The sequence below is a fragment of the Panthera leo genome, chromosome E1, assembly GCF_018350215.1.
Source record: "Panthera leo isolate Ple1 chromosome E1, P.leo_Ple1_pat1.1, whole genome shotgun sequence".
Lineage (NCBI taxonomy): Eukaryota > Metazoa > Chordata > Mammalia > Carnivora > Felidae > Panthera > Panthera leo.
Window position 1 is genome coordinate 18301185 of NC_056692.1, and position 23813 is coordinate 18324997.

Consider the following 23813-nt stretch of genomic DNA (forward strand, 5'->3'; position numbering starts at 1 on the left):
AGACAGATCTTGGAGCGTAGCATAAATTCATGTAGAAAATAGTGGTGCCGTGCCATCTCCAGCTCCAATTATCTGTCTCACTTTTGAATATTCCTACAGGAGTCACGAGCACTCTCTTATCATAGAGCTCAGGAGCTCCAATCGGTTGCTATGTTTTAATAGGTATGATTTTCAAGAATTCAGTTTGTTTTGGGGTGCCTGGCTGGCTCAGTCGGTTAAACGACTGACTGTGAATTTCAGCTCAGGTCATAATCTCACAGTTGTGAGAGTGAGCCCCATGTTGGGCTCTGCTGACAGGGTGGAGCCTGCTTGGGATTCTCTCTCTCTCTCTCTCTCTCTCTCTCTCTCTGCCTCTCCCCTGTGCTCACGCTCTCTCAAAATAAACATTTTAAAAAATGAAAAAAGTCAGCACACACACAAAAAGTTTTTTAAAATTTAGTTTCTTTTCTTACACGACTCCCTAACACTACCTTTGACTCTACAGCAATGAGTCATGAGCAAAGATACCAATATATGTAGATAGGAAACTATGTGCCATCCTTCCTTTGTAAAAGAAGCTAAGATAGGTCTGAGTGTAATAACCCATTGAAATCCTTAGTAAGCAAATTCCTAACGCCTCCTTCAAAAAATTTCTTCACCACGGATACCTTTACTTGAGTTTCTAGCAATGTAAATAAGGGTTTGTACTCTTTGATGTTGGGGTGGGACTCAAAGTCGAGAAATAAATAAGCAAGCACTAGACATAATTCTAAATTACTTACAAAATTTGAGGAAAGAGTCATAAAAGTGGTATTTTGAAAGTCACTGAAACAAACACATTTTTAGGCAGTTCCAACTGACTGAAAGACAGCAATAACTTTTTAAAAAACTTTAAGGAAGACGGATTTCAAGAGAAGTCATCAATAAAATGAAATATGCCCAAGCAAGGAGTTTCAAATAAATATATTTCTTTGATATTCCTAGTTTTACCAAACACCTCAAACTTTTAAACATTTTTCTCTTAAAATGAGACCTACACTTTGGCCAAAGTTCTAAAGGTTCCTGTGCAAACGAGCAGTCAGACTCACAAGAAATTATTGTATTTCTGATAAAGTTTTTCTCTTAGCAATTAAAATAACGGAAGCTGAAAACCAAATGCAGAATGTAAGGCAGTTTTTTTCACATGAAATTGAAAACTTAAAAGTCCAATGCTAATATCCCCAGGTAAATTTTACATGTATCAAATGTTTAATTCAGGATTAGTTGAGGAAAAGCAATCTCTTAAACCACAATGATTCTATTCACTCATGAGTCTTGACATTTTTAAATATAGCCATAAATAAGCTAACCTATGTTACTTTAACAGCTATCTGGTTGTTTAAGAGAAGAAACTGTTTTCCTACATCTTTAAGTTAATCTGATTAAAAATATTAAAGGTTAAAAATAAAGCATTTAAAGGGCTGACTGGGTGGCTCAGTCAGTTAAGCATCCGACTTTGGCTCAGGTCATGATCTCATGGCTCCTGAGTTCGAGCCCTGTGTCGGGCTCTGTGCTGACAGCCCAGAGCGCTTCAGACTCTGTGTCTCCCTCTCTCTCTGCCCCTCACCTGCTTGTGCTCTCTCACAAATAAATAAATATTAAAAACAAATAAATAAAGCATTTAAAATCAGGGGCCAATTATTTCCACTTACATCACTCAGACTACATATTACACTCTCTTTTATGTTAAATATTAGTACTGTTCCTCAGCTAAATAGTAACATTTGCTTTACATTAATTAATATTTATCTGTAGGTCAATACATCTTAGAATTCACTTAAACTTGGTCGTTGTTTACAAATAGGGTCTAAGTTTTCTCAGGTTTCCAAACTCCTTAATAACTTGCACGTTCCCTTTTAACTCTCTTTTGCTCTCTATTAACACAATTAAGCATGCGTAGGAAATAGTTTATTCCAAAGAGGAATTTCACTTACATTATCATGTTTAAAAAAACACAACATCTTCAATTCCCGGAAGACCCTTTTGCAAGAGACCAGATTCTGGAAGACGTTGGGCATCTTTTTGAGTGCTACTCTCTTTCCATCTCTTGGATCTGTTACTGACCTAAAGAAGCAATATTTGGGGAGAGGAAGAGAAGAGAAATCAATTCCAAACTTTGTTCTTCAATGTTTCAGAGCATGACAATTATCTTGATCTTAAACTACTCGATCCACTTAACAATGTTTAAGATATCAGTGAGAAAGAAGATTTTTAAAAAGCACACACCTATAATCAAAGAGAATGTTTAGCCCACCCAACTCATCTGCCATGTTTGTTTTTTTTTAATCCTTCTCTAAATTTATAAACACTTTTTCTGAGAGATCACTTAGCAATACATCTCCGGTAGGAGGGCTAATTAGTGGTAAAGCCATTTAAAAAATGGGGGCGGGTACAGATTAACAAAACCAAAGTCAAATTAGTTTTATGCTTTATTTTCAGAACCAAATTCAAGATGGAAGAGATGTTAATTCACATGTTAATCACATTTAATTCAACATAAAGAACACAATCTAATTATTTTGGCTTCTTATATAAATGGACATCTTTTAGTAATATGGATTTCGGTAGCTGAACAATAGCTGAACAGTGTCCTCTCCTCAGAAGTCTGAGTGCCAGCTTAGGCTGTAGCTTCTAGGTTACGTAGCTTCCCTTTTGCCCCTTAAAAGGCTCTTGGTATGGTAGCTGCCTCCTGTAGCTTCTTTTAATAGCTCAGTGTCTCCCTTTTTTACCCTTTAGTCTTCTAACACCTATAAAATCAATTCCCTAAATTACATTTCCCTATGTTTGACAGACTAGTATGGTTTCCAGTTTTCTGACTGAACCCAAATGATACACATTAAATCAAATTAGTTAAAGGAAACAAAACACTAAATTTGTTAAAATATGTCCAATTGGCCATTTTGCAAGTGATTTTCTGTGAATTATCTTTTTTTTTAATGGTTCAGTAAAGGATTCTAAACTCTTTTTTTTAATTTATTTTTGAGAAAGAGAGAGAGAAAGAGCAAGTGTGGGAGGGGCAGAAAGAGAGGGAAAGAGAGAGAGAACCCCAAATAGGCTCCACACTCAGCACAGAGCCTGACTTGGGGCTTGAACTCAGGAACCTGCGAGATCATGACCTGAGCCAAAATCGAGAGTCAGATGCTTAGCCAACTGAGCCACCTAGGCGCCCCCATGAATTATCTTAAAGCTTTTTTTCCTACCACCCATCACCTACGACTGGCTATCCCTGTAGAATTTATTCCTGTCAAATTTATTTTGCTGATTCCTACCGGTCATTCTTGGCGATCATTCTCTTTCAGTTCCTGTTTCAGCCATCAATGCTTTGGCTGTCTCTCCCAGACTTGTTTCATTTAAAAGTCTGATCTATAGGTTATCAATGCCTTTATCCAAGTTATTTAATTAAAGTTCAGAACAGGACAGAACAGATCTGCAACAGATACAATACTAGAAACCACCTAGGAGACCAGTATCCAATTATTATTCAAAATTAATTACTTATTTAATTAACCATAATCACTCAGTTTATTTCTTCCTATTGTCCACAAGAAATCAGATACTCATCAAACTGTCTTCCTGAAAATGAAGCATTGCTATTATCTACCAACCTGTCTAAAAACTATACAAACTTCTTTATGAATACCATGACTTTATAAATTAATCTTAGTGATCACTACTTCTTTTCCTACGTGCTCATGGAAACTCTTAAATCGCGCATTCTAGTATTTTTAAACAGCATGAGGACTCTACTTTCTCCCAATGACTGAAAATTTGGTAAAATAATGAAGAGTTATAATTTTTAAGTCTTCAATAGCTTCAACTGTAATTCAACTAAGAGACGTAACATTCTTGACTATTGCTTAAAAAATACCAACCCAATGCTTGCTTTGGCAGCACATAGACTAAAATTGGAATGTAAGAGATTAGCACGGTCCCTGTGCAAGGATGACATGAAAATCAGGCATATGTCTCATATTAAAAAACAAACAAACAAACAAACAAACAAAAAACCCAGTCCATAACACTCCTAAAAATCCACATAAACCTGGTAAGTAAAATAGGAAGGAAACTGAATATAATATTATATATATTCAGACTGTTAAAAATAATTTTTCCTTTTAACACACCACTTCTTCTATTTTTAAGTTTTCTTTGTTTTTTCAACGTTTATTTATTTTGAGAGAGAGAGCATGCGCGCGAGAGCGAGCGTGCAAGCAGAAGTGGGGCAGAGAGAAGAGAATCCCAAGCAGGCTCCATGCTGCCAGCTCAGAGCCCAACGCAGGCCTCGATCTTGCGAACCATAGGATCATGACCTGAGCCGAAATCAAGAGTCAGAAGCTTAGGCGCCCCCTATACCACTTCTATAACTAGATACTAGAAGATAAAAATGTCAATGATATAGCAAGGAAGGAAAATTTTGGACCACACATTGCATTTAGTTGTCAGTGTCTTTTGAGACTTCTTTAATGTAGAATAGTTACTTAGCATTCCTTTGTCTTTCACGACACTGCCATTTTTGAAGAGGACAGGCCAGTTTTTTTGCAGACTGCTCCTCAATTTGGGTTTGTGTAGTGTTTTCTCATGATGAGATTCAGGTTATGTATTTTTAACAGGAATAACTCAGAAGTGATGTCTTCTCAGTGCATCACACTAGGAGGTACATGATGTCAGTTTTCCCCATTTCTGGTGATCTTTGATCACTGGGATGAGGTGTCTGTCAGGTTGCTACGCTGCAAAATGACTATGTTTTCCCTTTCTAATTGTGTCACTGTTCTACTCCTCATCAAACTTTGACCCATTTAGTATCCATTGGCAACTTTTGCCTGAATCAGCTAATACTACAGTGGTTGCCAAGTGGTACCTTAATAATTGTAGCGTCTTTCTAAATAGCTAGCCTACCCAACAACTATTAGTTTTAAAGAATGAGGGAACTCATTTAATACATTGCCCTTTCCAGAGAGGCCTCAGACAGCAATACTTCTTTCCAACGTTGGCCTTCTTATTCGTCCTGACTCTACTGTGGTAAGGAAAGCTGCTCTAAGATAAACCCACTCTTGGCTCAAGGTTAGTACTGTGCCTTGCAATGTTTTAAGGCAAAATTCACAAAGCAGCGTTTTATTTTATTATTCATGCAAAAGCCAGTCATGCTTGTGGCTGGTAACAATATAACTCTAATGAATGTGAATGGCTGTGCAGTAATTTCACGCCATGTTGAGTTTGTTCTCTCTTAACTTGAGGTAGCAGATGCTTTAGTTCAGCACAAACAGTACCACGGAACACAGATAAGTGTGGAAGCCTGTTACACAGGAATTCTTTTATTTTCTTTGTTACTGAAAGGCTTGCTGTGCTTAGTTTCTCTGCTGCTGCAATACCCTGGTTATTCCAACTGTACTTGTTAATGAAGCCCCAGCTGTAGAGATAATGAACTAACATTTAGGGCAACTTTCCTCAGTTCAGAAAAAAAGGAGGCATGCTTTGATCTACAGTTCACTTACTGGTCAGTTATTTTCTCTACTGAATACTGGATGCCCTAAATAAAACAGTGCATCTGTCGTTTCACCTGATGATCTTCATGAGCAGTCACGTTACACTAAAACAGGTATTTCTTTACTATGTTTTAAATCAACATGTGATTCTGCAAACAGTGTATTAAAGATACAGTTTTAAGGGTTGTGAAAAAATAATTTTTTCTTCTATCTGTCCAGAGTATATATATCAGTCCTTCTCCTACGTTTGGAATACAAGTTCAACTTTTTTAAACAGCCAGAAGAATCCACAAGCCATTCTTCAGAGAAATATAGTTAGCCAAAAGAGTACAAAACCAAAATAGGAAGCTTTTTGGATCTGGTGTGGTTGTTTTGTTCTAGAGCTCTCTTAATCCCAGGAAACTCTGACCACTGCCACAAATATGCTTAAATTATGGAAAAGTAGAAGGGCTGGAATGAAACAAGAGTGAAACTTATTGGCGACACATTTTGAGACACTAGAACCTTACATTACAACATCTTTAAATCACTATCGCTACACTAAGCAAGAATCTTCAAGAAATTATATGCTCCTCATTTATTTTATGTGACGAATTTTTTCCCCACATGGGTTAGCAGTTTTAAAGTTCATGTTTCTGATACAGGTTTGTTGTTTTTTTTTTTTTTTCTCTGATACAGGTTTTTAACTATTCAAAGCAAATAAATAATTTATAATGAAAATGTTTCACTAAGATTGAGAAAATCAGGCTCTTCTAATTCTATTCACATAAACTTGTAATCAGCAATCTTCTATTTTTGCTATGCACACTACAATTACTACGTCAACTGTACCAATAAAGAACATATCTCAATAACAGAACCCAACTAGACTCTAAATATTTAGATTATTGCCTTTGCATTCACTTTGAAATTCATTTCCTTAAAAGTTATTTTTACTCGTATTTAGATTAAGTCTGCTTGAGAAAACAATAGCAAACTATGAGGTAAAATTTCTGACAACAAATACCTCTAAATAATGTATCTTATTTGTACCTTAGTCCTTATATGTTCAACGACACTGTAAGTTAGGGAATAAGGAATTTATTTTTACATCTCTTTGGTCTTTCTAACCAAAATTTTAACAGGCTACAGTTTGTGTGTACTTTGACATAATTTACAGAATTGCACACTATTTAGAGGAATAAACTTTCTAGGCTTCCCTGTCTCCACCTAAAAACACATGAAGAAAGATTCTCATATTTAGGTAATTTGTTCCATTGGCTGGAGTTTTCTGATGCTTGGTTATTGGTTTTTCTTTTATGTTTATTCAAATTTGGTATTTGCTGAGTTAGCGCTCTAGAAGAAATCCTTTTCCTTTTTTTCAAGATCCTCCTAAAGTGATCCCAAATTTGTGAATCTGATATTACAAGGTAAAAAGGCCTTATATAATAGCTAAACCAAAGCAGTGAAATGGTTCGTTCTTTTTCCTCATATCCTAACATACCACTATTAATCGGAAGAAACAAAATACCTACATTTAACTGAAAGTGTTAAAATATGAACTGAAACGTCCCCTAACTCTGTGTTTAAACAAGTATATATAGCAATGGCCCCAGCTGGTGAGATATCCCTGGACCATTCTGACCGATAGTGAGATCCCCAGGGGTGCTGATAAGGGAGGAGAAATAAGGAACAGGCACATCATTCAATATTAGGCTGTCATGTTTATTTTCAAATACTTGTTACCAGTGAAAAAGATCTAACTTTTAGGACCCCAATTCCCCACCAATAACCATTGGTTAAGTTAAAATATAGGTGGAAAATCCTTTTATACTAATTATTATTGACTTGAGAACATTTTCTTGTTCTTCAGACCATGAATTAATTATAATTAGCTCCATCCTTACTGCAGATGCTGGCAAAGACACAGAGACCTCTCAGTTGCTGTCAAATATCTTTGTGAGGAGTATGACTTGCCTGCAAGAAAGTTGCCACACTGTCTTTTCAATAGGGATTTTCTCATGTTAGAGGGTGAACATGACACAGCCTAGCCTGCCAAGTCTAGGAAGTTTTCATGGCCCACTAGCCACAGTCCTCTCCTAGAAACAGACCCATGAATATTGTATGGGAAAGAGAACCACCTGCAATGAAAAAAAGGTTTCTGTTCAAAGCCACCACAAAGGGAAAAAATCCACAACTGCATCTTCTTCTTACATTTTAATAGTTTATGACAAAAAGAAGTTATAAAAGATAACCCAAACTCAACCTATGTCACACAAAAATGTGCTTGCTTTTAATCCCACTGATGACTTCTTAAAAGATATGTGTTCAGGGGTGCCTGGGTGGCTCAGTCGGTTAAGGGGCCGACTTCGGCTCAGGTCATGATCTCGCGGTCCGTGAGTTCGAGCCCCGCGTCGGGCTCTGTGCTGACAGCTCAGAGCCTGGAGCCTGTTTCAGATTCTGTGTCTCCCTCTCTCTGACTCTCCCCCGTTCATGCTCTGTCTCTCTCTGTCTCAAAAATAAATAAACATTAAAAAAAAAATTTTTAAAAAAGATATGTGTTCAGTAATAGGAATACTGAAGAATATAAAGAATTTTTTAATAAAGAATTTTTTAAAATTAAAGAATGGCAATTTTGTTGCTCATTAGGTTTATAAATGTAGAAGCCACCAAATGAAAGAAAAGAATGGTTTCATTCACACAGTCTGTTTTTAACAGTATGGTTTTGTTGATGTCAAAAAATTATAATGAATTTAGAAACACAAAGTTCACGTCATTGGAAGAAATGTCATTTTAAATTATTTTTAATATTTTAGTGACTAAGCTAATATTTTAATAATTTCTTAACATAAAATGTAAGTCCCAATATGTTGTTAGTTAAAAGCAAACTGAACATACCAACCAATATACCAATAAAATGTAATTTTTGAAATAAAAAGGAACATAAGGTTTGGAATTATGGTTATAAATAAAATGTTCCTATTTTTCTAGGAATGTATACTTAAGTATATATAGGTGAAATGACATGAGATTTAAGATTTGTTTTAAAATATTTCATTAAAAAGCATTGTTGAAATAAATGAAGCAAATGTTGATAATTATTGAATCTAGTGGTGGGTAAAATGGGGTTACAACATTCAAAAATAAAGAAAATATATGTTTGAAAAAATTTCTAAGTAAAAGCACTGAAATTTTAAAAAATGTTTAAATACTCTTTACAATATAAAAAATATCCATTATCTTTGATTAAAGCTAACAAAAGCTAAGTAAGCAAGACTTCTACATAAAAAGACTAAAAAAACATTGAAATTAAAGACATAAATAATGGAGAGACATACCATATTCATGGACTAGAAAACTCAATATTATAAAAATTTCAATTCTCCCCAACCTGATTTATAGATGCACTGAAATTCCAATCAAAGCCCCAAAAGGTCTTCTTTTGTGGAACTAGACAAATTAGTTCTAAAGTCTTTATGGAAATGTACATATGCCACAGACTGCTAAGACAGTCCTGAAGAATAAGGTGGGAAAAATTGCTCTACCACATATGAAAAGTTATCATAAAGCTACAACAGCATAGACAGTGTAATTTTGGTGCAATGGACCAATGAAACAGAAATATGACCCATAAACAGATCCTTCAGCTTCAAACCCATCTGTCTAAACACAAATATGTAATACCAGGGCTATGACTGCAAACCACATTTTGGTTTTGCCAACTAGCTCCATGTTAGGCTCTGCCAAAAGGGGGCTTTGTAGGAGACTACAAGGCTGGAGAAAGAAAAGGGGACTTACCCCTTCCTATGGGCTTCCTGTCTGTCTCTTGTTTCTGTGTCAACCTAGCACTTCACTCCCAGCAGTGGCAGTGTCTTTCTATAACTTTGTGGCTGAACCCAGTTTATAGTTTCCTCACTTGCAGAACCAGCCTCACTGCCTCTTCTACCCCCAGATACCAGCACTAGTGAGTTAGTATCCTTTGCTTTAGATGTCTGAATTTCTGCTGCATGGGGTTCCAAGTCCTAATAATTCTGACCTCTTCCATGATATTCCTCTAGCCATAGCTAGAGGTGGCTGTTACTTCCATGATACCTTAGTGTTCTCTTATCTTTTTAATTACCTACAACTTTACAAACAACTTTATAGCTAATTAGCATCTCTCCCCACTTTAAACTGTTTAAACGATTGGTGTGGTTTCTTTCTCCTGACTGGACCCTGACAGATACAACATTCTTTTCAATGTATGGTACTAGAATAAGGAGATATCACTTGGAAAAACAGAATGAATCTTCATCTCTACTTCACTCCATACACAAAAATAAATTCCAGGCGGAATGCAGATACAAATGTGAAAAGCAGTATCATACAGCTTTTAGAAGATAACATATAGAAGACCTTCAAGATACTGGGGAAGGGAGAGATTTCTTCAATAGGACACAAAAAGCACAAATCATAATGCAGAAGGAAAATTCATTTTTTTGACTACTTTAAAATCAAGAACTTTTCATTATCTGTACATTAAGAGTAAAAATGCAAGTCATACAGAAGATGCTTGTAACACATATATAAGGAACAAAGCATTTATCCAGATACGTGCAGAACTCCTACAAATAAATTTTTAAAAAGGGCTTGAAAGGGCATTTTACAAAATAGAATAATCCAAATAGGCAATAAACATGTGAAAAGGATATTAGCCTTATTAGTCATTTTGGAAATGAAAATTAAAACCACAGTGAGCAAGTACTATAAAACTACCAAAATGGCCAGTAATAAAAAGATGATACCAAATCTTTGGTGATATGTGGTGCAATGGCAATTCTTACAGACTGCTGGTAGGAATTTAAATTGGTACAATCGCTATGGGAAACAGATGGGCTTTATATACTAAAATGAAGACATGAATACACTGTGACCCAGCAATCTGACTCCAAGGTATATACCCCAAAGGAATGTGCACACCTATCACTAAACATACAAGTGTGTTCATGGCAACATTTTTAGTACCCTTAAAACTGGAAACAATCCATATATCCATGAACAGTAGGATAGAGTAACAAACTGTTGTGTATTCATAAGAAAACTCTACAGTAACTAAAATGAATTACTGCTACATACAACAACACAGACAAACTTTATACACATAATTTTGAACAAAAAAAAAAACCAGTCGCAAATAATAATGTAAGATTTCATTTCCATAATATTAAAAATAAAAGCAAATTTGAACTCGAATGTTTAGGGATGTATACTTAGGAGACAGAAACTATTAAAAAAGGAAGCCGTTACCATAAAAACCAGGACAGTGGTTATCTTGGGGGAGGAGACAATGATGGGGAGGGTGCAGAGGAGACTTCTGGGTGTTAGCAATGTCCTATATTTCTCACATGACTCATGGCTATAGAGGTGTATACTTTGTGATAAATAAAAAAGTTGTATATTTTGTACACACTTCTGTATTTGTGTTATTATGTAACTGAAAAGGTAAAGATAAGCTTCTCAGTTAAAAATTTAACATGAAAAGGTACTTTAGGTTGAAATTTGTACAATGAGTAATTTTTAAAGGGGACAATTCTGGGGCGCCTGGGTGGCTCAGTTGGTTAAGTGTCCGAATCTTGACTTTGGCTCTGGTCATGATCTCATGGTTCGTGAGCTCGAGCCTCATGTTGGGCTCTGCACCGACAGTGGGGAGGCTGCTTGGGATTCTCTTTCTCTCTCTCTGCCCTTTCCCTGCTTGTGATGTCTCTCTCAAAATTAAAAAAAAAAAAAAAAAAAAAAAAAGAGGACAATTATCTTCATAAGGATACACATCTATACAAGCCCAATGAATTTTGTCATATATTTTCTTATACCACTGATTTATTCTGTAGAGAGGAGTATATGTAACATCTTTCATATGTTTTGGTAGAATTCCAAAGGAACTTACTTTAAAAAATAAACGTTTTCTTCATCATTTCACAAGAATATGCTATTAAGAAACATTCCACAGGAGAGTGCTATCAGCAGTATTATAGCAGAACTAAGTCCCACCCCTAATCTAGTCACAATCTCCTAACTTCTTCCATTGTTAAGCAAAATGCTGAAGCAGCTACAATACATAGATGTGCTTCAGGTTTTTAATTAGTGAGCCCTTTAAAAATAACCAAAACCAAAAATATTGCAAATACAAAGCAGGAGGCAAGATTTCCAGCTGTGGCAAACTGAAGAGGTCAGCAAATCCTTTCCCCTCAAAACAACTATAAAACTGGACAAAAATGTCAAAAACAACCATTTCAGGACTCCAGAAAATAACCAAAGTCAAACAACCAATTCAAAAGTGTTTATTTATGAAAAACTGTGGAACTTTGGGTAAGAACAATGAAAGTCAAATGGTGTTATTGCTTGGGCTGCTCCTTACTCACCCCCACCCCCCACCCAAGCACAGTCCAGGCTGTTGGCCATGAAAACCAGCAGCTTCACTGCGTGAAGTTGCTGATGTGATCTGAAGTGGAGTATTAAACTCAACTGGAAAAGAAAAGAGAAAGCCTACAGCTCTGCAAGTCTAGGTTGTTATCCCAGCTGGGAAATGAGATAGACTAACATAAATCCAGAAATTTAACAAGGGGATTCTGGAAATGATAGCCACAGTGGGCTAGGTAAACTCTCCACACGTCCCTGGAGAACTGAAGGCTGCTTATGTACTCAGAGGTGACCTGAGAAGGCCTCTGCTCTGCACATACCCATGGCCGACTGAGAGGCTTTCCACAGGTAAAGGGAAGAACGGAGAGACTCAACAGAAAATAAAAGCTGGAGCATATTTGGAAACTGGATGAGCTCCCTAACATACCTGCAATGGAAAGAAGCCTTACTGGCTCGAGATGTTTGAGCATAACGTTTAACTCATCACCGGCTGACCACTGAGCTACAAAGACACAAAGGGCACCCCAAGAGGGCCAGGCTAAAAATTAAAAAAAACCTAAGCAGATTTAAGTGGCTGCACCCCACGGGGGAGGAAGATTGTGCACCTTAAGTCCAGCCAAATTACTTAAATATAAGCAAACATACACAATAATAGCAATATGTCAATAATGACAACCCTCAGGTGGAAGGGGGACTGGGGAAGAATCAGATCCAGAGTTGTTCTAATATATTATCAAATATGTCCAGTTTTTAACAAAAAAAATTACAAGATATGTAAACAAACAGTAAAATGTGACCCATACTCAGGGGAAAAAGCAGTCAATAGAAATACTTTCTGAGTGAGCCCGGATATCGCTTTCAGTAACACTTCAAAAGCAACTACTATAAATATATTCAAAGGATTAAAGGAAATCATGTTTAGAGAATTTAAAAAAATATTGTGACAATGACTCAACAAATAGGACAGCTCAATATAAAAACAAATTAAAAAAACATAAGATCCAAATCAAATTCAAGAGTTGAAAAGTACAATATTAGAAATGAAAAATTCAGTAGATTGGCCCAATAGTGGATATGAAATAGCATAAGAAAGAATCAGTAAACTTAAAAGATAGGTCAATAGAAATGAACAAGAACAGAGAAGAAAAAGTTTGAAAAAAAAATGAAGACAGCCTCAGAGACCTACGCAGTAACACAAGAGTACACCAACATATACCTAATGGGAATTCCAGAAGAACAGAGAGAAAAGGGCAGAAAAAAATATTTGAAGAAATAATGGTTTAAAAGTTTCCAAATCTGATAAAAATCTATAGATCCAAAAAGCTCAAACATCCCATACAGGATAAACACAAGAGTTCTGCACCTAGAGATGTCAGAATCAAAGATATTTCAAGTCCAAGAAACTCTTGAAAATAATGAGGAAAAACAATACAATTGCTGACTGACTTTTCATCAGGTATCATTAAGGTCAGAAGGCAGTGGAATGCCATGTTTGCAGTGGTGGTGGTGGGCAGGTAAAAATTCTATATCCAATGAAAAAAGACCCTGTCCTTCAAAAATAAAGGCAAAATGAAAACATTCCAAAATAAGTAATGATGGAACAGAATGTGTTGCCAACAGATGTGCCTTACAGGTAATAATCTCAGATGGTAACTCAAATCCACAAGAAGAAATGAAAAGCTAGAAATGGCAAATATGTAGGTAAATAGAAGAATATTTTAATTTTATTTTTGTATTAAGTTTTTATGTTAATTCCGGCATAGTTAACATACAGTGTTACATTAGTTTCAGGTGCACAATATAGTGATTCAAACTCTACACATTACTCAGTGCTCACTATAAAAAGAATCCTTATCACCTATTTCACCCATCCCCACCCCATCCCCACCTCCCCTCTGGTAACCAACAGTTTGTTCTCTACAGTCAAGAGTCTGTTTCTTAGTTTGTTTCTCTCTCCTTCCCCCTGACCCCCGACTTTGCTTGTTTGTTTTCTTAAATTCCACATATGAGTGAAATCATACGGTATTTGTTTCTCCAACTGACTTATTTCCTTAGCATTATACTTCCTAGATCCACCCCTCTTGTTGCAAATGGCAAATTTTAATTATTCTCTCTCTCTCTCACACACACATACTTGGGCTGCTTTCATAATTTGGCTATTGTAAATAATGCTGCTGTAAACATAGAATGCATGTATCGTTTTGAATTTGTGTTTTTGTATTTTGGGGGCAAATGCTCAGCAGTGTGATTACTGGATCACAGGGCAGTTCCATTTTAAAATTTTGAGGAACCTCTGTACTGTTTTCCACAGTGGCTGCACAAGTTTGCATTCCCACCAACAGTGCAAGAGAGTTCCTTTTTCTACACAGCCTCTCCAATACCTGTTGTTCTTGTGGTTTTGGTTTTGGCCATTCTAACAGGTATGAGCTGATTATCTCATTGTAGCTTTGATTTGCATTTCCCTGATGATGAGTGATGTTGAGCATCTCTTCATGTCTCTGTTGGCCATCTGCATGTCTTCATTGGAGAAATGCCTGTTCATGTCTTCTTCCCATTTTTAACTGGATTATTTGTTTTTTGGGTGTTGAGCTGTGTAAGTTCGTTTTATATTTTGGATACTAATCCTTTACCAGAGATGTCATTTGCCAATATCTTCTCCCATTCAGTAGGTTGTCTTTTAGTTTTGTTGACTGTTTTCTTTGCTGTGCAGACGCTTTTTATTTTGATACAGTCCCAATAGTTTATCTTTGCTTTTGTTTTCCTTCCCTCAGGAGACATATCTAGAAAAAAAGTTGATACATCCAATGTCAGAGAAATTACTGCCTATGCTCTATTATAGGTCTCATATTTAGGTCTTTAATCCATTTAGAATTTATTTTTGGGTATGGCATAACTCAGGGGTCCAATTTCATTCTTTTGCATGTAGTTGTCCAGTTCTCTCAACACCATTTGTTGAAAAGACTGTCTTTTCCTCATTGCATATTCTTTCCTCCTTTGTCAAAGATTACTTGATCATAAACATGGAGTTATTTCTGGGCTTTCTATTCTATTCCACTGATCTGTGTGCCTGTTTTGATGCCAGTACCATACTGTTTGGATTACTACAGCTTTGTAGTATAACTTGAAAGTTGGAATTGCGATACCTCCAACTTTGTTTTTCTTTTTCAAGATTGTTTTGGCTATTCGGGGTTTTCTGTGTTTCCATACACATTTTAGGATTGTTTGCTCTAGTTCTGTGAAAAATGTTGCTGGTATTTTGATAGGGATTGCATTGTATCTGTAGACTCTTTTGGGTAGTATAGACATTTTAACAATATTTGTTCTTCCAATTCATGAGTATGGACTATCTTTCCACTTGTTTGTGCTGTCTCCAATACCTTTCATCAAAATTTTATAGTTTTCAGAATACAGGTCTTTCACCTCCTTGGTTAAGTTTATTCTGAGATATTTAATTATCTTTGATAAAACTGTAAATGGGACTGCTTTCTTAATTTCCCTTTCTGTTGCTTCATTATTGGTATATAAAAATGCCACAGATTTCTATACATTGATTTTGTATACTGCTACCTTACAGAACTCATTTATCAGTTTATCATTTATCAGTTTGTGGTAGGGTCTTTAGAGTTTTCTATATGTAATATCATGTTGTCTGCAAATAGTGAAAGTTTTACTTTTTCCTTACCAATTTGGATGCCTTTTGTTTCCTCCTCTTGTCTGACTGTTGTAGCTATGACTTTCAGTAGTATTTTAAATAACAGTGGTGAGAGTGGATATCCCTTATTCCTGACCTTAGGGGAAATGCCCTTAGATTTTCACCATTATGCTTTTGGTGGTTTTTTCTTTATATATGGCTTTTATTATGCTGAGGTATGTTCCCTCTAATCTTACTTTGTTGAGAGGGTTATTTTTTTTTTTTATCATGAATGGATACTGTACTTTGTCAAATGCTTTTGCTCCATCTATTGAAATGAAAATGTTTTTTATCTCTCCTTGTATCGATGTGATGTATAACACTGATTGCAAATATTGAACCACCCTTGCATCCCAGGAATAAATCCCACTTGATTGTGGTGAATGATTTTTTTAATGTATTGTTGGATTTGGTTTGTTAATATTTTGTTAAGGATTTTTGCATCTATGTTCATCACAGATATTGGCCTGTAATTCTCTTTTTTGTAGTGTCTTTATCTGGTTTTGGTATCAGGGTAATGCTGGCTTCATAGAATGAACTAGGAAGTTTTCCTCTCTCTTTCATTTTTTGGAATAATTTGAGAAGAACAGGTTCAAATATTTGGTAGAATTCACCTCTGAAGCTGTTTGGCCTTGGACTTCTGCTTGCTGGGAGTTTTTAAATTACTGATTCAATTTCATTGCTGGTAATCAGTCTGTTCAAAATTTCTATTTCTTCCTAATTCAGTTTTGGGAGGTTTTATGTTTATAGGAATTTATTCATTTCTTCTGGGATGTCCAATTTGTTGGCATATAACTTTGCAAAATATTCTCTTACAACCTTTTGTATTTCTGTGGTATCAGTTGTTAACTTTCCTCCTTCACTTCTGATTTTATTTGAGTCCTTGCTCTCTCCCTCTCTTTTTTCTTGGATGAGTCTGACTAAAGGTTTATAGATTTTGTTGATCTTTTCAAAAAACCAGCTCCTGGTTTCATTGACTTGGTGTGTGTGTGTGTGTGTGTGTGTGTGTGTGTGTGTGTGTATGTGTGTGTGTGTGTGTGTGTATGTATATATATATATATATATATATATATATATATATATATATATATATATATCTCTATATCTATCTTCCTTAATCCAGGTTTTGGATTTTGCCTATTGTTCTTTTTCTAGTTCCTGTAGATACAATGTTATGTTGCTTATTTGGGATTTTTCTTGCTTATTGAGGTAGACCTGTATGGCTATAAACTTACCTCTTAGAATAGCTTTTGCTGTATCTCGAAGATATTTGGACTACCGTGTTTTCCTTTTCATTTGTTTTTTTTTTTTTATTTCATCTTTGATTTCTTGGTTGACTTATTCATTGTTTTAGCAGCATGTTATTTAACTTCCGTGTATTTGTGTGCTTTCCAGGTTTTTTCTTGCCATTGATTTCTAGTTTCATAGTGTGGTCAGAAAAGATGCATGGTAGGACTTCAGTCTTTTATTTAAAAAAAAAATTTTTTTTTAATGTTTATTTATTTTTGAGACAGAGAGAGACAGAACATGAACGGGGGAGGATCAGAGAGGGAGATACAGAATCTGAAGCAGGCTCCAGGTTCCAAGCTGTCAACACAGAGCCCGACGCTGGGTTCGAACTCACGGACCATGAGATCATGACCTGAGCCGAAGTCAGATGCTCAACCGACTGAGCCACCCAGGTGTCCCAGGACTTCAGTCTTTTTGAATTTGTTGAGATTTGTTTGTGGCTTAATATATGATCCATTCTGGAGAATGATCCATGTGTATTTGAATGTGTATTCTGGGATGAATGTTGTGAAAATACCTGTTAGATCCATCTGGTCCAATGTATCATTCAAAGCTACTGTTTCCTTGTTGATTTTCTGCTTGAATGATCTATCCATTGGTGTAAGCGGGTGTTAAAGTCCCCTACTATTATTGTATTACTATTGATTATTTCTTTTATGTTTGTTATTAACTGCTTTACATATCTGGGTGCTTCCATGTTGACTGCAGATATATTTATAACTGTTAGATATTTTTGTTGGACTATACCATTTATGATTATATAGTGTCCTTCTTTGTCCCTTGTTACAGCCTCTGTTTTAAAGTTTATTTTGTCTGATATTATGTATTGTTACTCCAGCTTTCTTTTCACTTCTATTTGCATGACAGAGGATTCTCCATCCATTCATCTTCAGTCTACATGTGTTTTTAGGTCTGAAACAAGTATTTTGTAGGCAAGAATATATTGTTGGGTTTATAACATATATAGAGTATATATTTATACATATTTCATTATATTATTTTGTAGAAGTTTATGTATATATCATGTCTTATTACATATATATATATGTATACGTATATATGACACAAAAGGGGAAGGAAATTGAGCTATATTAGAATGAAATTACTGAATTTTATCAGAATTAAGATAGTACTGGGGCACCTGGATGGCTCCGTTGGTTAAGTGACTCTTGGTTTGGGCTCAGGTCATGATTCACTGTTTGTAGGTTCAAGCCCCACGTGGAGCTCTGTGCTAGCAGTGCAGTGAATGCTTGGGATTTTCTCTCTCTCCCCCTCTTCCTTTGCCCATCCCCTGCTCATGTGCATGTTCTCTCTCAAAATAAATAAAATTTACTTAAGAAAAATCAAGATAGTATTAATCTGAAATAGATTGTTCAGAAGTAAAGATGCATACTACAATCCTTAGATCAATAAAAAAAGTAATAAAAAGCCAAAAGAGGATTAAAAAAATAAACAAATGAATTAATCAACTAAAAAAGTTTAACATAAAAGAAATACAATTGTGAAGCACAAATTTAACAAAAAGAAATAAAGAATGTAAAAATTAAAAAAACGTGAGATATATAGAAAGCAAACAGAAAAATAGAAAATGTAAATTCAGTTATATTAATAATTACACTAAATGTGAATGGATCTAAACACTTCAGATCAAAAGGCAGAGACTGTCTGACTTTAATTTTTAAAAAATTCAACTATGGGGTGCCTGGATGGCTCAGTCAGTTAAATGTCTGACTTTGTCTCAGATATCTCACGTCTCAAACCATCTCACGGTTTGTGAGTTTGAGCCCCACATCAGGCTCTGTGCTGACAGCTCAGAGCCTGGAGCTTGCTTTGGATTCTGTGTCTCCCTCTCTCTCTGCCCCTCCCTTGCTTGTGCTCTGTCTGTCTCTCTCTCAAAAAATAAATAAACATTTAAAAAAATTTTAAAAATTCAACTACATCCTATCTACAAAAAACACATCTTATATGCCATATAAATAGTGATTATAAGAGAGTTAGAGAGGTATATTAATATAAAGACAGGATTTATTTACATATATATAAATCCTGTCTTTATATTACACACACACACACACACACACACACACACACACACACACACAGTGTGCTCTTGGTATTGGGGGTAGATTCCCATGATGCATCACTTACATACAACACCCAGTGCTCATCCCAACAAGTGCCCTCCTCAATGCCAATCAACCATTTTTCCCTCTCCCCCACCCCCCATCCACCCTCAGTTTGTTCTCTATATTTAAGAGTCTCTTATGGATAGCCTCCCTCTCTGTTTGAAATTATTTTTTCCTCTTCCCTTTCCTCATGGTCTTCTGTTAAGTTTCTCATGTTCCACACATGAGTGAAAACATGATATCTTTCTCTGACTGACTTATTTCACTTAACAGAATATCCTCCAGATTTATCCACATTGTTGCAAGGACAGGATAGATTTTAAGATAAAAAATGTTACTGTAGACAATAAGGGATATTTAATAATGGTAACAAAGTTAATATACTGGAAGACACAACAATTATTAGCATATACATATTAAAAAATAGGGCCCCAAAATTCACAAAGCAAAAATTGACAGAAAAGAAAAAAAAGACAATTCTATATTGGACAATTGTCTCCAGTCAATTGTATTTGTGGGTTTTAATACTCCACTCTCAAAAACAGAACAACTAAACACAAATTAAGCAAGGATAGAAAAGATTTAAATAACAACATTAACTAACTTGACCTGAGTGACATTTACAGAACACTGTACCTAATGAGGACAGAATACCTATTTTTCTCCAAGCACCTTTAGAACCTTTTCTAGAAAAGTCTAAATGCTACGTCATAAAACATGTTTTGATAAATGGAAAGGACTGAAATCAGTCAAAGTATGTTTTCTCAGCCCACAACAGAATTAAATTACAAATAACAGAAATACGTTTTGGAAATCCTCACATATTAGGACATTAAACAAAACATTTCTAAATAATCCATGGGTCAAAAAAGAAATCAAAAGGGAAATTAGAAAATATTTCAAACTGAATGAAAACTAAAACATAATATCTAAGAATTTACCGGATGCAGTTAAAGCAGTGCTTAGAGGGAAAAATTACACCTTTAAGCAGCTATATAGGAAATAAAGGACTCCAGTCAGTAATTAATACATATATATATCAAATTAAACCCAAAGCAAGCAAAAGGAAATAATAAAATCAGAATGGAAATAGTAAAATAACAAATCAATAAAATCAATGAAATAAAAAGTTAATTCTTTGAAAAGATAAAAAAACCCTGATAAACCTTTAGCTTTACTATTTTAAGGACAAAGATACAAACTGACAAAATCAGGAATATAAAAGGGGACATCACTGCTGACCCTACACAAATTAAAAGGATCATAAGGGAATGTGAAGAACAACTTTGTGCCAACAAATCAGGAAATTTATATATCATAGAAAAAGTACAAGAAATATATATTACTGAAAAAGTCTCAAGAAGAATAGAAAATCTAAATAAACCTAGAACAAAAAGTGAATTAGTAATTCAAAAAATTCTCTCAATAAATACCCTAGGTCCAGATGGCATCATTTGTCAATTACATCAAACATTTAAAGAAGAAATAGTACCAGTATTTCACAAATTTTTCCAGAAATTAAAAGGAGACAACTTCCCAATTCATTCTGAGTCCAAAGTCAGACAATGACATCACAAAAGATGAAAACTAAAACTCAGTATCTTTCATGAATATAGATGAAAAATCCATAAGCAAATGAGGAGGAAATCAAATCCAACAACATGAAAACAACATCAAATCCAACCTATGATAAAAACATTCAACAGGGGCACCTGGGTGACTCAGTGTCTGACTCTTGATTTTAGCTCTTGATTTTGGCTCAGGTCATCATCTCAAGGACAGGCCGACAGCGTAGAGCCTGCTTGGGCTTCACCTCCTTCTCTCTCTGCCCCTCCCTCATTCACGCTCTCCCTCTTTCAAAATAAATAAATAAACAAACTTAAAAACAACAGCAACAGGGGCACCTGGGTGGCTCAGTCAGTTAAGGGTCTGACTTCAGCTCAGGTCATGATCTCACAGTTCCTGAGTTCGAGCCCCACATCAGGCTCTGTGCAGACAGCTCAGAGCCTGGAGCCTGCTTCAGACTCTGTGTCTCCCTTTCTCTCTCTGCCCCTCCCCCACTCACAGTCTGTCTGTCTCTGTTCCTCTCAAAAATAAACATTAAAAAAATTTAAACAATAACAACAAAACACATTCAACAAACCAGAAATAGAAGGAAACTTCTTCAACCAGACAAAGGGCATCTATGAAAACCACAGAGCTAATAAACATCTTACTTCATAATAAAAGACTGACTGTTTTCCCCTAAGATCAGAAACAAGGTAAAGAGGTCTACTGTGGTCATGTCTATTTAAATTTTACTGGAGGTCCTGTCAGTGGAAAAATGCCAAAAAAAGAAAGAAAAAAGGTATCTAAAGTGAAGAAAAAATAAAACTGATTTAATTTGTAGATAACATGATCCTCTATATAGAAAATCCTAAGGAATACACAAAATACTACTGGAACTAATAATCAGGTTTATCAGGGTTGCAAGATACCTGATCATTACACAAAAACTCATTGCTTTTCTATATACCAGCAATGAACAATCTGAAGATGTAATTAAGAATTCATTCACAACAGAATCAAAAAAGAATAAAATATATGGAGAATAAATTTAATGGAACTATAAGATGTATAGACTGCAAACTACTAAAAACAATGCTGAGATAAATTAGAGAAGGTTTAAACAGATGAACATTTCATATCATTAACTAGAAAACTCACAATTCTTCCCATAGTGACCTAGAGATTCAATGCAATCCAATGAAAACTAGGATCTTCATATATTACTGACGGGAATGTAAAATGGAACAGACGCTTTGGAAAACAGTTTGGCTGTTTCTTAAAAGGTTAAAATAAATGTACCATATGAGTCAGCAACTCCATCCTTACATATTCATTTTTTAATTTTTTAAAATTTATTTTTGAGAGAGAGAGAGAACATGAGGGGGTAAGGGGCAGAGAGAGAGGGAGACAGAAAATCTCAAGCAGGCTCTGCACAGTCAGCTCAGAGCCCAACGTGGGGCTCAAACCCACAAACCTGTGAGATCATGACTTGAGCTGAAATCAAAAGTCAGACGCTTAACCGACTGAGCCACCCAGGCGCCCCTCTTATGTGTTTACACAAGGGAAATGAAAACATTTCTTCACACAAAGACTTACATGTCAATATTCATAGCAGTATTATACCCCAAAACTGGGCCAAATCCACCAACCAGTGAGTGGAGAAACAAACTGTGGTCCACCTATACAACAGAATAAAAAGGAACAAACTACTACTTTATTAAGCAAGGATAAACCTCAAAAACATTATGCTAAGGGAAAGATGCCAGATACAAAAGACCACATAATGTATGACACCATTTATAAAAAATTTTGGAAAAGACAAATTTACAGAGACTGAAAGCACCGCAGTGCAGTGGCTGCTCAGGTTTGGGAGAGGAATGCGGGATTGACTGTAAACAGTGAAATCTCTCTTGAGGTGACAAGATGTCCTAAAATCGGGCTGTGGTGATGAATGCACAACAGTGAAATTTACTAAAAACTCACTGAATTACATATAGTAGTCCCCTTTTATCCACCGTTTCACGTACCTGCGGTCAGCTGCTGTCTGGAAGCAGATGACCCTTCTTCTGACATACTGTCAAAAGGTCAATATAGTAGCCTAAAGCTACATCACAATGCCTACCTTTGTCCTTTGCCTAGCTCCATGTCACCACGTAGGCATTTTATCATCACAAGAAGGATAAATACAGTGCAATATTTTGAGAGAAAGGGAGAGACCACATTTACATAAAGTTTATTACAGTATAATTATTCTACTTTTATTATTAGTTGTTGTTAATCTCTTGCTATGCCTAATTTATAACTGAAACCCTATACCTGAAACTAATATTACATTATTTGTTAACTAACTGGAATTTAAATAAAAACTTTTAAAAAGCTGAAAAAATTTAAACATAAACCTTATCCTAGGTGTGTATGTACAGGAAAAAATAATATATATAAGGCTTGGTACTATCTACAGTTTCAGGCATCTACTGGGGTCTTGGAACATACCACACCCCCTGTGGATAATGGGGGACTACTGTACTCATCATGGGTGAATTTTATGGTATATAAACCATGCCTCACTGCAGCTGTTAAAACAAACTGTCACCTCAGAATATAAGCAGTTTAGGGGCGCCTGGGTGGCGCAGTCGGTTAAGCGTCCGACTTAAGCCAGGTCACGATCTCGCGGTCCGTGAGTTCGAGCCCCGCGTCAGGCTCTGGGCTGATGGCTCGGAGCCTGGAGCCTGTTTCCGATTCTGTGTCTCCCTCTCTCTCTGCCCCTCTCCCGTTCATGCTCTGTCTCTCTCTGTCCCAAAAATAAATTAAAAACGTTGAAAAAAAAATTAAAAAAAAAAAAAAAGAATATAAGCAGTTTATAATATTCTGATTTTATGTTGTCTAGTTTCTTCCCTTGATATTTAGTTTTCCATTTATCCACATAGATCGCATATTAACCACTTCTTCAAAGAAATACAGAAAAATTGACATTTCTTTCTCTCTTTTTCTTTTTATATCGGTGTTTATATCGGTGTTTTGTTTAACTTTAATTCGTTTGGAAATTCCTATAATGTATGCAATGAGGTACTGGCTTATAACAATAAACCATGGAACAATTTTTGGAACTGCTACTTTGTTCTGTGGTTTACTTGTTTATTTTTCAACCAATACTATTTGATAATTACCACTTAATAGGTCTTACAACTTTTTCATATATACTTTACTGCTGTTTTATCAAATTCTTTCAAGCAGCTACCATCAAATTTAGCATATTAGAACCAACTGGTGGGCTTTAGGAAA

General features: G+C 35.6%; 1 protein-coding gene and 1 pseudogene across 3 annotated transcripts in view; one reads left to right on the forward strand and one right to left on the reverse strand.

The window, feature by feature from the left end:
• Positions 1 to 23813, reverse strand: part of NLK (nemo like kinase) — a 164027-nt gene that overhangs the window by 67243 nt on the left and 72971 nt on the right. For all 3 annotated transcript variants that reach the window (XM_042914398.1, XM_042914397.1, XM_042914396.1), the window contains exon 2: positions 1953 to 2082. In XM_042914398.1, coding sequence (XP_042770332.1) covers positions 1953 to 2082 — 130 coding nt within the window. The remainder of the gene's footprint in view (positions 1 to 1952; positions 2083 to 23813) is intronic.
• LOC122207431 lies at positions 3898 to 3995 on the forward strand (annotated as a pseudogene).